Source organism: Homarus americanus, unplaced genomic scaffold, assembly GCF_018991925.1.
Source record: "Homarus americanus isolate GMGI-L3 unplaced genomic scaffold, GMGI_Hamer_2.0 scaffold7626, whole genome shotgun sequence".
In the NCBI taxonomy this organism is placed as follows: Eukaryota; Metazoa; Arthropoda; class Malacostraca; order Decapoda; family Nephropidae; genus Homarus; species Homarus americanus.
In genome coordinates this window covers 16,189,010-16,207,882 of record NW_024718273.1, presented here as the reverse complement: position 1 = coordinate 16,207,882, position 18,873 = coordinate 16,189,010, and the positions used below count along the sequence as shown (strand labels likewise).

General features: G+C 44.3%; 1 protein-coding gene across 1 annotated transcript in view; it reads right to left on the bottom strand.

The window, feature by feature from the left end:
* The window catches only part of LOC121859459 (calcium-binding mitochondrial carrier protein SCaMC-3-like), an 86,463-nt gene that overhangs the window by 49,942 nt on the left and 17,648 nt on the right, over window positions 1–18,873 (bottom strand). Inside the window, exon 3 of the mRNA XM_042356282.1 lies at window positions 17,354–17,441. Within this exon, the coding sequence (XP_042212216.1) occupies window positions 17,354–17,441 (88 nt within the window). The remainder of the gene's footprint in view (window positions 1–17,353; window positions 17,442–18,873) is intronic.

Below are 18,873 nucleotides of genomic sequence, written 5' to 3'. Positions count from 1 at the left end.
TCAAACATTTTCCTACAAGAGTGCAGTCGACACACACACACACACACACACACACACACACACACACACACACACACACACACACACACACACACACACACACACACACACTCTAAAGACTTGACGCTGCTTAACCAGCACTACACAATTTCATATTCGACAACTTGATCAAAAGAAGAGGGGGAGGGGAGGAAGGAGAGAAGGAGGAGGAGGAGTAAAGGGGAGGGAGAAGAGTAAAGGAGGAGATAGAGGAAGAAAAAGAGAAGGAGGAGGGGGAAGGGAGAAGACGGGGGGAATGTCTGAACATCAAGTGAAATAAGCAAGAAATTTAATCTGACCTAACTCTAATATTGGAAGAACAAATACTGTCAATGTATACAGCCTTAACAACATCGACCTAGAGAAGTCAACTTGTGAAAGAGACCAGGGTACTTGTAAGCCCGACCCAGGCCGAGAAAGCAGTGGGTTAATGTTCGAAATAAGGCAAACAGAGTATTGGGTTTTATCTAGAAGTGTGGAATAAGAGTGCAGAGGTCATATTGCAACTATATCTTGCGCTAGTCAGGCCGCACCTCTATTATGCGGTTCAGTTCTGGTGCCTTATTATAGAATGGATATAAATTCACTGAGTCGGTGCAACGAAGAATGACGACAATGATTCCGGACTTAGAAACCTTCCATATCGTAGTTAAAGAAACTAAACTTGTACCCTAGAAAGACGAAGAGTGCGGAGATATGATAGCAGTATTTAAATGGGTGAAAGGAATCAATAAGGGATAAAGATAAAGTTCTTATAATATCCGAGGAGGATAGGACTCGGAGCAACGGATTTAAGTTGATAAGTTTAGGTTTAGGGAGGAGATAGGAAGGAAACTGGTTCACAAATAGGGTGGTGGACGAGTGGAACAAGCTTAGCAACTTTGTAGTAAGTGCTGGAACGCTGGAAAGTTTTAAAAGGAGGCTAGATAGATTCATGGATGATAGAGTGGTAATAACTCTCGACAGGAGCTGCCATGCACAGGCCAACCGACCTATTGCAGACTCCTTATGTTCTTATGTTAACCTAACCTAACCCGACCCCCCTCATATATTGTATTCTAAAACAATAATAATAATCTTGCCCAACAGTTTTCTGCTCCTCCTGTATGTGTGTGTGTGTGTGTGTGTGTGTGTGATGTAACCTGAACAATATGCCAGACTGGGTCCCTCTTGGGTGACCTTACCTCGTTACCTGACACCTGTACGACCCACGCCTGCCCATCCCACCTACAACTGCCCTCGAATTTGATTTTTTCACCTGTATTTTCTCACCTGTGATGATTTAAACGCCCTGAAGTTACCTGGGCCAAAGTAAGGTTTGGGTGGCTAATTCTAAGGTAAAATAACGTTAGGGGGCCTAAACGTCACATGATCCCAATTGTGTAAACATTCAGATCACAAAAACAAACACTTAAGTAAAAATAAAGCCACGAGTGTGAAAACAAGAACGCACTGTGGGCACGTGAGGACTGTACTGGGGTAAGGAGAGGAGGAGAGGTCAAGGGAGGAGAGGAAGGGAGGAGGAGGAGGAGAGGCAGGGAGGAGGGGAGGAGAGGTCAAGGAGAGGCAGGAGGAGGAGGAGAGGGGTCAAGGAGAGGAAGGGAGGAGGAGGAGGAGAGGCAGGGAGGAGGAGGAAAGAGAGAGGTCAGGGTGAGACAAAAGAGGAAAACAGAAAGGTCAGGGAGATGAGGAACATACAGGGGTCAGAAAGAGCTGCACACACACACACACACACACACACACAGGTCACAATATTTGGTATAATATAAATCAACAACAGCATTTCGCCATTTCTCTCGAGGGTTCTATTCATCCCACGTCCGCCTCCAGTTTTCCACACAGCCTCAGTGAGTCGTGATCCACCACCACTGCACCGAGTCAATATTCTGATAAGAGTGTACTTGTGGGTTATCTTCGGGGCTTACCTGGGGTTTTTACCTGTTTTTTTTCACATAGGGGTTTACCTGGCGGTCATACCTGGAGTTCTCCTACTTCACCCCACACCTCGCTTTCCACGTATATGTAACTAACCTAACCCACCTAACCTATCTAACCTAACCCAACCTAACTTAACTTATCTAACCTTAAGAACAAAAGAACATAAGAATGGAGGAAACTGCAGCGGGCCTATTATCCATACTGGGCAGTCCCATTTTACACCCAACCCTATTGCTCATATAACCATCCAACCTATGTTTGAAGCTATCCAGCGTATTCGAGTTAATGATGATGTTTGGTAACTTGTTCCACTTGTCCACTGCTTTATTTCCAAACCAGTATTTACTTATTTCGCGCCTAAATCTAAATTTGTCTAATTAGAACCAATGTTACGAGTTCGCTCCTGGTTGGATAGTTTGAGTACCTTTTATATGTCCCTCTTTGTTTAGCCCTGACTTCCATTTATGCACTTATCAGGTCGCCCCTCACTCTACGTCTCTCGAGGGAGTGCAAATTAAGATGCCTTAATCTGTCTCTGTATTCAAGGTTCCTAATGCCCGGGATTAGTTTTGTCATTCTCCGCTGAATTCTTTCTAGGGATTCTATATCCATTCTGTAGTACGGAAACTAGATCTGAACTGCGTAATCCAAGTGAGGTACTTTGTTAGCCTTATTTCGAGCAAATACACATTGTTTACTTAGTTTAAGATTCCTACTTATTACTCCAAAATCTTTCTCACAGTCGGATTTCTCTATAACAACGTTGTTCATCTTACCTAACCTAACCCAAACCAAACCTAAACCAACCCAACCTAACCCATGCTAACCCACCCTTCCTCCATGATCTAGAAAGCTGAGTATTAGTATAAATCATTGTAACATACTGCCGTTCTGAATGTCATTAGTGAAGGCGGTGTAATCTAACCTCCGTGTGTGGCCATTGTCTTCCCTGCACACAAACCATCTTACATTGCCACACAGTTTTGCTAGGTTCACAGCATGTCCAGTCCCGCCCACGCCCACCCACACCCCCACCCACACCCCAGCGGCGCCCTAATAGGAGGAACCTCTTGACTTCCCCCCGCGATAAAGGGCCTCACGCCGAGTTGTGAATATAAGTCTAATCGTAATTCGTCTCTTTATTTCCTGAGTTAATGCGTTCACTATATCAGTCTCTCTCTCTCTCTCTCTCTCTCTCTCTCTCTCTCTCTCTCTCTCACCTACGGAGGCGAGGAGGAACGATGGACGATGATAAAAAAAATAATGTGAACAAATCGATAGTATGACCCAACCCCGCGTAAAGGTGACGAGTGTTGTCATGTTAGTGGTCCTCTCGTCGTCTTCCGCTTGACAGACAGACAGACAGACAGCTGGCTTGCTTACTTACTTACCCCGCTCACCTGCCGTCCACCCTTCACCTGTAAACACGGCAATACTCAACCCTAAACAATAACACTTAGTTTATTCTCAATTAGTAGGAGAGAGGTCAGCAGCCACCAAGAATATCACATCATATTTTTTCTTTTTTTTTAATATTTCTTTACTCAGATTACAACACAATAGTCACTGAGGCAGCTCCTTCCACTACCTTAATTAACAAATACCGTGTACCTGAGATTAAACACACACACGCGCACACACACCTCCTCTTCCTACTCCACATATCAAGAAGCGCTCAACACACTGACCCTCTCGGCTCTCACTGACCATCACCACGACCTCATCTGCAAATTTGGTGAGAAGCTTCTGCACCATCATCGACACCGGCTCCTACTACCACCTGAGATCCCTCGCCTGAGAATTGCTGTTCGACACCACAACCACATCCAGTCCGTACGAGCACGAACTAATCGCTATAAGAACAGCCCAGTCCCAACCATTGTAAAAATTATCAATAACTTGTAATCAACCAGTGTATTCACTCCAAGTCAATCTTACCCTTTTCCACTGTCACTATGTTGAAATGCCATATTTGATTCACTTATATTACTTGTATAGATCACCACCTACTGCGTTGTGTGTGTGTGTGTGTATAAGCCCTCAGTGAGTAAACATCAGTCAGTCAGTTAGGTCTGGCGTTCATGAAGCTGACTAACACAACACAACAGCAAGACGAGAGAACAACACTACTGACGTGGCTGAAGAAGACGACACTGCTGCTGTGGTGGTGGTGACTCATGTCTTCAACAATATTTTACAAACACGTCTGTATGTATGTATGTATGTATGTATGTCTGTTAGTATGTATATATGTATGTATGTATGTATTGAAAACGTTCATCATTCAGTACACACACTCACCTACTCTACACCTTTACTTGTATATATAACTAATACAGATTTACATGATAGTTCTAAACGACTAAATAATCACAACTGATAAAAATAGATTAAGTTATACGATCATTTTACTGTGAATTATTATTATTAACAACAAAAACAACAACAAAAAATAAACACCAACGATAGGTGGTGAAATAATGCACATATAACCTTAATTACCAAACCCTGGTGAATCTACATTTATATTCACCTCTCTACTAAAACAAAACGTCGACTTCCCCCCCCCAAAAAAACCCACAAAATAGTCCTACTTCACATCATAACCCTCACTGAAGGCACTGAAAGTAGGTAAATAGTTTGAATACTTTCCTTTAAGTCATATTTCACAAGATATTTATCCAAAGTTGCAAAAATAGAAAGAAAAAGAAGTTGCATCCTCCACGTCGTATGATTGTTGATGCAAGTTTACGTTAACTCTGCCTCAATACTGGAGTTAGTACATGTAAGGAGGAAGTAAAGGAGAGGTAGGGGTGAGGGGAGAAGAAGAAGAAGGGGTGGTGGGGAGAAGGGAAGGGAGATGGGGTGGAAGAGACCTTTATACCCCTTCACCACGTACACATACCAGTCCATGCTGAGGAAGTAAAGTCTGACACAACACAACCGAGTTACCTCACCCCACCAACAGTGCTTACATCAGCGTATAAAACATCACCCCAGTTGGCTATCTTAACACCCTCCTCCACCTCACTTACCAACCAGTGTAGTCAAGGAGAATCTACCACCAACGCCTGTTCTATTGTGTGTGTGTGTGTGTGTGTGTGTGTGTGTGTGTGTGTGTGTGTGTGTGTGTGTGTGTGTGTGTAACAACCCTTCAGCGTAGAGAGAGAGAGATGCCCCCTACCACCACCCCTGTGTCAAGTACATCAACCACGGCGTGAACAACCAGCTAACATTAACTTCTCTTAACTCTAAATCCACCTGACTGACCGACCGACTTAACTCACCACAACACCCTCGACACGGACATGCTAACCACTCGATAATACGACAGAAGACGGTGTGTACAATTCATGGTAAACCTCATTGGATAAAGAGACACACTGTACTGCTCTTTCTGGTGACGTCAAGCTCTTGGTAAAAATTGTTGTATAAATTAATACCATTACAGCCATGTAAAGAACCACCACCTCCTCGTCCTCCTCCTCCACTTCTTCTTTCTTTCTTCTTCTTCATGATCAAGAAGACCAAGAAGCAGTGACGTGATAACATTGTGGGAATGAACGATGATGAATGTGACTCCCATGCAGGCCTTTCTATCCTACGACACACACACACACACACACCCCTTCACCATGGATTAACTCTCATGTTTATGGGCAGAATAATGTATCAGTCCACTGCTTCGGGTTCACGAATTTGAATCTCGGGGTTCGTGGGTCCGGAAAAGGGTTCATGGGTCCGGAATGGGGTTCGTGGGGTCCAGGATGGGGTTCGAGGGGTCGAAAAAGGTTTCATGGGTCCGGAATGGGGTTCGTGGGACCCGGAATGGGGTTCGTGGGGTTCGGAATGGGGTTCATTGGGTGCGGAATGGGGTTCATGAGTCCAGGATGGGGTTCGTGGGGTCCAGGATGGGGTTCGTGGGGCCAGTAGACTTACGACGATCCCCTGAGAGGAAACAAATATGACCTCCAAGAGTGATTCATAGTTATTAAAGGGGAAATAATTATGAGGAAAATTACTACCGCTAATTCCGTTTTCAGATACGGTATGGCGGGACGGCGGGGGAGGGGGAACGGGGGGAGGGGGTGGGGGACGGAGAAGGAGGGGGGGACGGGAGAAGGAGGGGGCGGGAGAAGGAGGGGCGGGAGGTCAAGGAGGGGAACGGGAGAGGGGAATGGGAGGAGTAATAGATAAGCGAACGATTTCTGCCAGGACGCGCCACTGAGAGAGTAGGTGAGAGAGAGAGAGAGAGAGAGAGAGTGTCTGTATGTGACCGTCCGTCCCCCTCAGGTGTGAAATAAACGCGTCGCCAATGCTTTCCACTGCGTCTATTCAACGCATGCCAATCAGCTCCTCGGAATGTGGGAGTGAGTGTGGCATTGGGGGGGGGAGGAGGAGGAGGGAGAGGGGGAGGATGGAGGGAGAGATGTGGAGACGGGAAGGTGGAGGTAGGGGGATGGGAAACGTACGAGAAGGGAGAAGGTGAGTGGGAAAACCAGGCGTAAAAGGTAAGGCTCTGTCTGAAAGGAGTGATGGGGGGGAAAATGTCAAAGAAGGAGAAAGGTAGAGGAAGGGAGAAGGCCAGGGAGAAGAGAGGAGAGGAGGAGGACGGGAAGAGGAGGAGGAGGAGGGAGGACGGGAAGAGAGAGGAGGAAAGGAGGAGGAGGATTGGGGGAAGAGAGGAGGAGGAGGAGAAAGAAAGGAAAGAGGAGGAGGAGGAGGTAGGGGTGAGATACGTCGAGAAAGAGAAAGGATGGAGAAGGAAGAGGGAGAAGAGAGGAGGGAGAAGAGAGGAGGGAGAAGTATGGATACGGAGATTGGCGGAAAAGGGGGGGTGGTAAAAACACACACGGTGAACGGTATTAATAACTCCTGGTTGCCGCTACAGGTAAGGTTAAGCAAGTCCGTCCACAGCACCACAAAAAATAATAATCCAAGGTTGTCATATATCTAATAATAATCCACAGTTGCCATACCTAATAATACAAGGCTGCCATAAAACGTATAATAATCCAATATTGCCATAACTTTAATAATTCCAGGTTGCCATAACTCTGGATGGTGATGGTTATGGCAATGGCCTGAGATCTTCTTGTGATCAATCCGCCTGCCAAGCTTGATTACGATCCACGAATATTTGGACCAAGTTATCGTGTTTACAAATCCTGGACGCACGCACGGATGGATGGATGGATGATCGGATGGATGGATGGATGGATGGATGGATGGATGATCGGATGGATGGATGAAAATAACACTGTCACCCTTCTGAAATGGTGAACAGTATAAAAATAGCAAGAGAGGAGCTGAGCAAAACGGATACAGATGGGCGTGGAAGGTGGATGTGGGCGTGGCAGGTGGATGTGGGCGTGGCAGGTGGATGTGGGCGTGGCGGCCGGATGTGGGCGGAGATAAACACTTAGGCCACATCACCCCGTCAACACCCATCTACCTGCTTCCACACACACACACACACACACACACACACACACACACACACACACACACACACACACACCACACACACACACACGTAAACAAATAGGAGGCGACACTTGCTTTCAGTAACATCTCGACCAGCCATGACATTCGATGATGATAACTGGCCGAATATAGCAAGTCTCCTGATGGCACCGGGCCAGTGAGGGAACGTCTAACTGAAAGCAGGCAAACACCAGTCCAGAGTGTCAGGGCCAACAGCATTAACCCCAGTGCAAGACCTGCTCATCACGGACTACACACACACACACACACACACACACACACACACACACACACACACACACACACACACACACACACACACACACACACACACACACACACACACACACACACACACACACACACACACACACACACACACACACACACCTGTCCTCCACCTCACCTTCCACCTACCTGAGTCTCATTTATACCAGGAGGTGAGGTGAGGTTAGGTTTAAGAGCTCGGGGTTTATGTCGGATATGTTTGAGTAAAAGTTTATAGATTGTGGGTTGTATAGATAGATCTTATATATACCCGTCCATCCAGCTACCCATACCCCAGACCCAGACCCACACCTACACCTACACCACACACCTCACACACACCACCTCACACACACACCACACACACCCTCTCCACCCCCCAAACCCACCCCACACCCCACACACACACCCACCTACACCAACCCTCACACACCCACACCCCACACACCCACACCCTCCACCCCCCAGACCCACACCCACACCCCACACACACCCACCTACACCAACCCTCACACACCTACACCCCCACACACCCACACCCTCTCCACCCCACACACACCCACCCACACCCCACACACACCCACCCACACCAACCCCACACACCCACACCCCCACACACCCACACCCTCTCCACCCCCACACACACCCACCTACACCCCACACACACCCACCACACCAACCCTCACACACCCACACACCCCACACACCCACACCCTCCACCCCCCAGACCCACACCTACACCCCACACACACACCCACCCACACCAACCCTCACACACCTACACCTCTCCTCCACACACCCCCCCCACACACACGTACCCACAGACACATCAAACAAACACAGGACAAACCAAGAAATTAGAAGTTCACCAGCATATTTAACTTCACATCACAAGGTAGTCTAAATACTGACACTGGCTCACTGTATAGCCTGGCCTGCTGGGTGGCTCGTTGTCTGTCTGTCTGTATCTGTGTCTCTGCCCTTCATGTTCTGGGGTTAGGTTAGGATGCATTGGGAGCGAACCAGCGACCCTTAGGACAGGAAGCGAGCTATATATCCACTCAGCCACATATATGAGTAACTACCCTTAATATATCCTCCTAACACTCCTCTATAAAGGTGAACTACTACTAATGGTTGTTAAATGAGTCCTAATGGTACGTCATCACAGGTACGCCATCACACCTACGTCATCACAGGTACGCCATCACACCTACGTCATCACAGGTACGTCATCACACCTACGTCATCACAGGTACACCATCACACCTACGTCATCACAGGTACACCTTACATAATAAATAAACCCTCTCTACCGCTGTGTGCGCTTTTGAGGTCAAGAGGTCAGAGGTTATGATTACTGCCAGGTAAATATATAAATAGGTACAGCTTGGCGGAGGAACGGTGCCCACAGGAGGATTAAACCTATTAACCTATAATACTATTAAGTAAATATAACCATATGAGGTAAAACTGCGACTGAATTAACTGAGAGAAAAAAATTGACACGAAAAACAGGTAAATAATTAAAGATATGTAATTAACTACTAATGAAAGGTAAAAGGTGTATCACATAAAGGTATTTTGATGGTTAGTATAGAGTGTCTTTTTTCACTCCTGATGAAGCTGACGAACCTAAAACAATGACCAGGTAGTGATGATGATGATTGATGATGATGTATGATGATGTATGATGATGATTGATGATGATGTATGATGATGATTGATGATGATGTATGATGATGATGTATGATGATGATGTATGATGATGATTGATGATGATGTATGATGATGATGATGTATGATGATTGATGATGATGTATGATGATGATGTATGATGATGTATAGTGTGTGGCTACCTATACACCATTACCTACAGCGTCTATACCAGGCAGGTGAAACGTCAACACCACCTCCACCTTGTGTTACCTGTCATCCAAATTGTAAGTGTGAACCGTCTGTCTGTCTGCCCTCTCATTTATGTTTAGTCTATCTGGTATGTAACAGTGGTTGTCTATCTCCCTTCTCCCCGCAACACACACTCTCTGCAACACACACACCCACCCGCAACACACACACACACCCGCAACACACACACACCCTCCTGCAACACACACACTACTGAAGACGCTATCAGCTGTTTCCACGAAGTATTGGCCAAGAGGTGACATTACACTTCACTCACTTAATCCACTGAAACACCTGAAGATTAATCACCCTAACACAACCTGGCTATGTTAGGTTAATGTGGATTAGAATAGGTTGGGTTAGGTTAGGTTAATTTGGGTTAGGTTAGGTTAATTTGGATTAGGATAGGTTAATTTAGGTTAGTTTGGGGTTGGTTAGGTTTGGTTAATTTAGGTTAGTTTAAGTTAATTTAGGTTAGGTTAGATTACTTTAGGTTAAGTTAGAGGAGAGAGGGGGGGAGAGACAAAGGGGAAGAGGCGAGGGGGAAGAGGAGATGGGGAAGAGGAGATGGGGAAGAGAAGAGATGGGGGAAGAGGAGGTGGGAAGAAGAGGTGGGGGAAGAGGAGATGGGGGAAGAGGAGATGGGGGAAGAGGAGATGGGGGAAGAGGAGTGGGGAAGAAGAGAGGGGGTTGGAGGAGAGGGGGTAGGAGGAGAGGGAGGAGAGGAAGAGAGGAGGGATCTTTTACTGTCTCATATCATGTTGAGAGAAAGACCTCCTCCTCCTCCTGCTCCTGCTTCAGACAGTCTCCTCACACGTCATAATAAACAAATCAAGGTTCATGTTTCCCGAACCCCCCCCAAAAAAAATAACTTAACCTAACCTAATAAACTTAACCTAACTTAACAAAACTTAACCTAACTTAACAAAACCTAACCTAACCTAACCTAACCTAACAAACTTAACCTAACTTAACAAAACCTAACCTAACCTTAAAAAAAATTACCCAGGAAAAAGTTATAATTGAAAAAACAAACAAACAGACGCCCGATAACTCCCCTCCCTCAACAAATAAACTGACAAATAAATACATAAAAAAATAACATAACTCTGCACTGTATATTTAGCGACCTGAATTAGTTTCATTTTCATTCGGGGATAAAAAAAAGAAAGATTAAATTTTCCTCCACTTCAATTCCAGTCTTATTCTCTTCCATTATGTCTTCCTCTTCACCTCCTTCTCCCCAGACAGACAGACAGACAGACAGACAGACAGACAGACAGCTTGAAGCCCTACATCTAGAGACAGAGAGAGTAGGTGGTTAAGGGGAGGGAGGGAGAGGGAGGGAAGGAGAGGGGAGAGGGGGAGATGGGGAGGAGAGGGGGAGAGGGGGGCAGAGAGGGGAGAGGGGGGGGGAGATGGGGAGAGGGGGAGGAGAGGGGAGACAACCACCGAGTACCGCCCCTCACCTTAGCCTTTACAGTAAGACAGGTCAAGGCCAGTACAGTACAGTCACCCCTCCTCCTACTCCTTTGGGATTCCGTTTTCTGTTGATCTAGAGATGGTTCACATGAAGAATAACCACCTCCAGTTTATTTCATCTGATGATTAACACTACCTGGGGAGGGGTGGGGGTCTAGGTTAAGTAAAGTTAGGTTAGGTTAGGTTAGGTTAGGTTAGGTTAGGACAGGATAGGTTAGGTTAGTGTTAGGTTAGATTCGTGTTAGGTTTGGTTTGGTTTAGTTAAGTTAGTGTTAGGTTAGATTCGTGTTAGGTTTGGTTTGGTTTAGTTAGGTAAGTGTTAGGTTATTGTTAGGGTGTTTAATCTTAAGGTGAAATATGCCGTGGTATCTAAGGCTCAGGTGACCTCTCGTGACCAGACTGTGAAACCCTTCATTACGGACAAACAACAAGTTAAGAGGTGAGACTTTTCTTCTTATTTTTACACCCACACGGCGAAGCTTTTGGCACTGAGACCACATGACTAGGTACAAGGACACACACACACACACACACACACACACACACCTGCGAAAACGACTTAACACCTGAGCCTGACGCCGCCTGTCTCTGGAACACCTGCATGGTCACTCTTGCCTCGTCTTGATCGGCCCCACTGCTCATGGGCCCCAGTGCTCATAGGGCCCCAGTGCTCTTGGACCCCAGTGCTCTTGGGCCCCAGTGCCTGTGGGCCCCAGTGCTCATAGGGCCCCAGTGCTCTTGGGCCCCAGTGCCTGTGGGCCCCAGTGCTCATGGGCCCCAGTGCTCATGGGCCCCAGTGCTCATGGGCCCCAGTGCTCATGGGCCCCAGTGCTCATAGGGCCCCAGTGCTCTTGGGCCCCAGTGCCTGTGGGCCCCAGTGCTCAATCGACCCCATAAGCAGGACAAAGATCTGAACTAAACGAAGGACAGCTGAAGGAATATTCTGAATCAAATAAACAACAAATGAATAAGAAAATAAAAAAATAGGTCGGGTAAAATTGGAATAAAACAAGAAGTCGACAGAGGTTCAAACAGCAGTGAAAGATATAGAACAGATGTGAACCATACAGGGGGTAGGTAAAACAGCTGCAGTATGAGGGAACAGAGGCCTAGAAGAGGTACAAACAGCTGTGAAAGATATAGAACAGAGGTTTTAACGAGGTGGAAAATAATAACAGCTGCACGAGTACAGGTCAAAATAAGTTAAAATAAGAAACATCTGTCGGGAAAGTGGGGGAACGGTGGTCGACAAAATATGCTAACAACAACGGCGTAAACTAAAAAACAAACAAAACATAAACAAGATGAAACAGGTGTGGAAAACGAGGAACATGTCAGGACACGTCTTATAAAGCTCTTTGACCAGGGGGGGGGGGGTAAGAAAAAAATTCACCATACAGAATTAACCCAAACCTGACCTGACTTAACCTAACCTATAGTCCATATTGTGACACCTGTCCTATTTTGTGCCTATTTGTACGTGCCCACAGGTATATAGGGACGGACAGACGGACGGACAGACAGGAGACACTACCAATGTAAACAACCTGTGAGGGAAAGTTTGTCTCTCTCTCTCTCTCTCTCTCTGGGTGAGGGGAGTGAGGGGTGTAGGGAAGGAGGAGGAGGAAGAGGACGATAGGGATCAGGAAGGAGGAGGAATGGAAGAAGAGGAGTGATGGTGAGAGGAGGGAAGTGAGTGGTGGGAGTGAGGAAGAGTGACACACACACACACACACACACACACACACACACACACACACACACACACACACACACACACACACTGCCAACCCTGTGTGGGGGACAGAGTCAAGCACAGGAGGAGGAGGAGGAAGAGAGAAGAGGAGGGAGAGAAACTGAGGAAAGAGTTAGAGAAGAGTAGGTGTAAATGGGTGTAAAAGGAAGAAGAGGCGATATGTGAAGGGGAAGAGAGAGAGATTGGAAAGGAGGAGGAGGAGGAGGAAAAGGATGTCGAAAGGGAAGGTGTGGGTGGGGTGTGTGTGTGTGTGTGTGTGTGTGTGTGTGTGTGTGTGTGTGTGTGTGTGTGTGTGTGTGACGCAGACAAGGAGGAGGGAGGAGAGGGCGGTAGAGGGGAGAATAGAATGAGGGGGAGGAAAGAAAAAGAAAGAAAGAAAGAAAACAATTCAATCTAAATGAAGGAATAATTCACCAAGGACACACACCACTAAGTCATAACTAACGAAAAGCTCAATAATCCCTCCCTCCCTCCCTCACTCACTCTCTCTCAGGAAATACCAGCAACAGTGATAATGAACCTTCAGCCCAGGTGGTGTCATGTCAGGTGAGTTATTATTTATACTTAAGAGATACAGCACCCACACACAGGTAAGGTACATTCAAGTATTCTGTCGACCACGATAACCAACAGTGAGTCAACGAGACCTCTCAAGACCGTCTGCCATCATTTATTTCTTCATTCACTCTTATTTTCATTTCTATCTTGATTCATTATTATTTTCATTTCTATCTTCATTCATTCTTATTTTCATTTCTATCTTCATTCTTATTTTCTAACTTCATTCATTCTATTTTCATTTCTATCTTCATTCATTCTTATTTTCATTTCTATCTTCATTCATTATTATTTTATCATCTCATTCATTATTATTTTCATTTCTCATATTTATTTTCATTTCTATCTTCATTCATTATTATTTTCATTTCTATCTTCATTCATTATTATTTTCATTTCTATCTTCATTCATTATTATTTTCATTTCTATCTTTATTCATTATTATTTTCATTTCTTCTATCAAACAACTTCATTCATTTCTATCTTCATTCATTATTATTTTCATTTCTATCTTCATTCATTATTATTTTCATTTCTATCTTCATTCATAAACAAAATAATCTCAACAAATTTAAACACTGGTATATAATTATGCACTTGTGTTTGTTTTTGTTTGTTTGTTTGTTTGTGTTTTTGTTTGGTCTTGACGTCTATTAATTCAAAGTAATGTGGTGATATAATAATTATTAACCTAACCTATCCTACCCACATCCTCAATTGAGCTAACTTCTAACTTAACCTAACCTGACGATAATCTTACCCCCCCCCCTCTCTTATCATTCACCCCCCCTCCCTCTCTTATCATTCACCTCCTCCTCTCTCTTATCATTCACCCCCTCCCTCTTATCATTCCCCTCCCTCCCTCTCTTATCATTCACCCCCCTCTCCTTTTGTTCAGAAGACCTCTCACTTCTCACCTTTCGAGGAACATACTAGGAACACCTTTTCCAACATTACACAATAGGAAAAAAAAGGTGACTCTCTACGTCTCGGGTGTTCACAGTGATGATAACAGACCTCTATTATGGTATTTCGAGGAGTGTAACCTAACCTAACCAAACCTCACCTGAAGTACAACGTAACCAAGCAAACCTAACCTAACCACACTTAACCTAGCCAAACAAAACCTAACCTAACCAAACAAGAAACTACAACAAAAATACTAATCTCACTAGGTAGCGTTAGGGTGGTTAATCTACAGGTGAAATAAGCCAGGTGGAGGGGAGACGAAGCGTAAACAACAGGTGACCTCCAAGTAACTGGCGTAAACATCAGTGACCTCCAAGTAACTGGCGTAAACATCAGTGACCTCCAAGTAACTGGCGTAAACATCAGTGACCTCCAAGTAACTGGCGTAAACATCAGTGACCTCCAAGTAACTAGCATAAATATCAAGGGCTTAAGTTACTGATAATCTAATCTCTCTCGCCATTAGACATAATAAATACGTAACAAAAATATCATTCATTAAAGTCAAGTGTTTATCGTTGTGGTTTGTGATACGGCCTTACACAACATAACTAGATGGGCGCGTTTTTTATTCTTTTTTTTTTACGAACGTATTTACAGACGTCTTCACCAGGTAATTATCACAGTATTTACACACGTCTTCACCAGGTAATTATCACAGTATTTACACACGTCTTCACCAGGTAATTATCACAGTATTTACACACGTCTTCACCAAGGTAATTATCACAGTATTTAAGCAACGTCTCACCACATAATTATCACATATTTACAAGTCTTCACCAGTGTATATCACAGTATTTACACACGTTTCACCAGGTAATTATCACAGTATTTACAAACGTCTTCACCAGGTAATTATCACAGTATAGTCTCACCAGGACACAATTTACAGACGTCTTCACCAGGTAATTATCACAGTATTTACACACGTCTTCACCAGGTAATTATCACAGTATTTACACACGTCTTCACCAGGTAATTATCACAGTATTTACAAACGTCTTCACAAGGTAATTATCACAGTATTTGCAAGTCTTCACCAGGTAATTATCACAGTATTTACAAGTCTTCACCAGTGTATTATCATAGTATTTACAAGTCTTCACCAGGTAATTATCACAGTATTTACACACGTCTTCACCAGGTAATTATCACAGTATTTACACACGTCTTCACCAGTGTATTATCACAGTATTTACAAGTCTTCACCAGGTAATTATCACAGTATTTACAAGTCTTCACCAGGTAATTATCACAGTATTTACAAGTCTTCACCAGGTAATTATCACAGTATTTACAAACGTCTTCACCAGGTAATTATCACAGTATTTACAAGTCTTCACCAGGTAATTATCACAGTATTTACAAGCGTCTTCACCAGTGTATCATAAAAAACTACTGATGTAACAAGACAGTGGGTTGTATTTTTGAGGTGTTATTTAACTCAGGGTGAGGAAGACTGGAAGGGCTCATATATCCACCCAACCTTATGTTTGGTAACTTGTTCCATTCATCCACTACTCTATTTCCAAACCAGTGTTTACCTATCTTGCGCCGAAATCTAAATTTGTCTAATTTTAAAACCATTGGTACGAGTTCGCTCCTGGTTGGATAGTTTGAGTACCTTTGTTATATCACCTCTGTTTAGCCCTGACTTCCATTTATACACCTCGGTCATATCGCCCCTCACTCTACGTCTCTCGAGGGAGTGTTGAGTAAGATGCTTTAACCTGTCTCTGTACTCAAGGTTCCTAATGTACACTTTATCCCACCCTATATATACAAGAGAAGGAGAAGAGGAGTAAAAGATAACATAGAGACTAACAGACATTTAATGACTCATAATAAAAAGGATCTCACGAGTACACACACAAAAAAAAAGAGATGCGTAAACAAAAGTGGATTTTTATTTTCTATTTTTTTTTTTCAATCGAGACCAAATACCAGGACGGCACAGGTATGGATTCTGGCCAACTATGCTACCTTGTGAATGAATGGCGACACACACACACACACACTTGCGGCTAAGACTGGACCTCAGGTGGGAAGTGGTGGGGTGGTTGTGGGCGTCGGAGGTAATGTGAGTAGGTGGAACTAACTGGAGATGGTGGTGGTGGTGGATGGTTGTCGGTGGTGGTAACTGGACGTAATTGGTACTAACTGGACGTGACCGGAACTAACTGGACGCGACTGGTGTTAGGTAATGTAATAGGTGCTAGTTAATATGACAGGAGCTAGTTGGGTGTAACTGATGGCAGCAAGATGTACCTGGTCTAAGGTGGGTGTGGGAAGGCGAGACAGGTACGGCCAGGTAACAGGTGTGTGTCATTCACTCTCACCTAAGGCGATGGGCCGGGCTAGGGTGGGGTGGGGGGGGAGGAGGTGGTGGTGGTGGTGCCGTATAAGAGCGAATGAGGAACGCCTCACCTAAGCAAGAACCTCACACACAAACGCACACAAACGAGACCCACTGACCCACTTCACACACCAAGACTCTACGCCACACATACCGACCACAAGACGCCAACATTCCTCAAGATGGCTGTGTTTTACTTTCTTGGTATGCTCACCAACCCAATGAGAGCCAATGTTCAAAGATTGAGTTACTAAGAGAATTTTCTTCCTCGGACAAAAAAAAAAGACTTACCAGGGCCACTTTCAGATATTTGAGACCATTACCAGAGACCTGAAACCATTGCCAGAGACCATTTTCAGATACCTGGGACCATTATCAGAGACCATAGACCACCATTGAACTTCTAAAAAACATTATTAGAACACAGCACCATACAAGAGAAAAGACCATTATAATTACAGTAGTGTTCTGGGTGAGAAACAAGACACACAAACAAACAGACCAAAAAACCACATAGAATGAGAAAGATAAACACAGTGATGAATACGGTGTTTCTCAAGTCCATTCGGCACAGCACTAGCACACTCACCGTCTCAGAAGTCGTTTGGCTTCGTCGTCGCCGATGTGAACGCCAAGCCGCTGGAAGGATGTCTTCAGCTCCCTCTCGTCAACGCGCCCTGAGGGAAGGAAGGCATTAAGATACGTCAGAATAAACGAAAATCCACACTCAGTCATCAAAGTCAATCTAGGTATAATTCAGTTATCAGAATTATCAGTATCAACCAGTTTACATTTTACAATCATAAAAAAGTAAATTTATCAATCTAAGATCTTTCCAATTTATCTAAATCAACCAGTTTACGCTTTACAATCATTAACCAAAACATCATTAACATCCAACCCAGAGAGGAGAAATATCGGACTTAACCAATCTAGGAAATAATATCAATGCCATTATCATTAATATTAACTAATTCACGTCACAATCATCCGTCAACTAATCAAGAACAAAACAATTGGTTTAACTACGATTTTCATATTCAAGTTTGGAAGATCATTAAAACAATAATCAATTTCATGGGAAGTTCCGTCAATGTTTCCAATAACCATGTACTGTATGTAGTTGCCGCCGTTGTCAAGTCTTTGTTACTGGATTTCTCAAAGGAAACTGTTAATTAGATATGACAAACTTGACGTTAAAACACACACACACACACACGTTTCAATACTTTAATTTACGTGTTAGACAATATTGGGCGGTCGGTATTTAAGCAAGTATTCTATTGTGTACACACACTAACCATAAAAAAAAAAAAAAGATACATTGTTGATAACTAGAGTATTTACTAAACTCGAATACGCACTTAAGATCTTAGTTGTTTGAGACGCAGTAATACATTACAGTATATCAACATCAGGCGGCGCTCAACCCAAGCCTAGCTCATAAAAACTCGGGAGATAACACACGCAAAAATATACACTGCACTCAGAGCGAAGCACCAACCCACAACAGGTGCTGCGCCAACCCACAACAGGTGCTGCGCCAACCCACAACAGGTGCTGCGCCAACCCACAACAGGTGCTGCAATTATCAAAGCTGTGACATTTCATATTTGACCTTTTGACATTAAAAATTAAACAAGATAGGTGAAGGGATCTTTACAATAAGAATGTTTTTGCTCCGCGTTTCTCTCGGAGTCAATATGGCCTACGTAAACAGAAAAGCCTCGCCTACTTAAAGTAATGCCCGACGCTAACCTAACCTAAACAAACTGAACACTTCGCCATCTTGCCCAGCGACGCACTAAAACCCGATTTATAAGCACATATTTCTCACTTGCCCGCTACAGCTTAAAACCCACTTCCATTTCACGGGAATCGAAAACAAAATCGCCAGTGGTCATGAACGTTGCCAACCGCTATACAAGATTAGTGTTCACAGGACATGCTCGCCAACTGTAGCTTACCTTCAGAGAAAACATGGTTAAACATAGCCCCGGCTTATCACGCTGGGTGGTAAAATTAAGTCTCGCAAGCAGCCATGATCTTGATTGCGCATTTATTTGAACACGTTTTGCGTCATGTGGACTAAGCTATCTTTTCACCCCT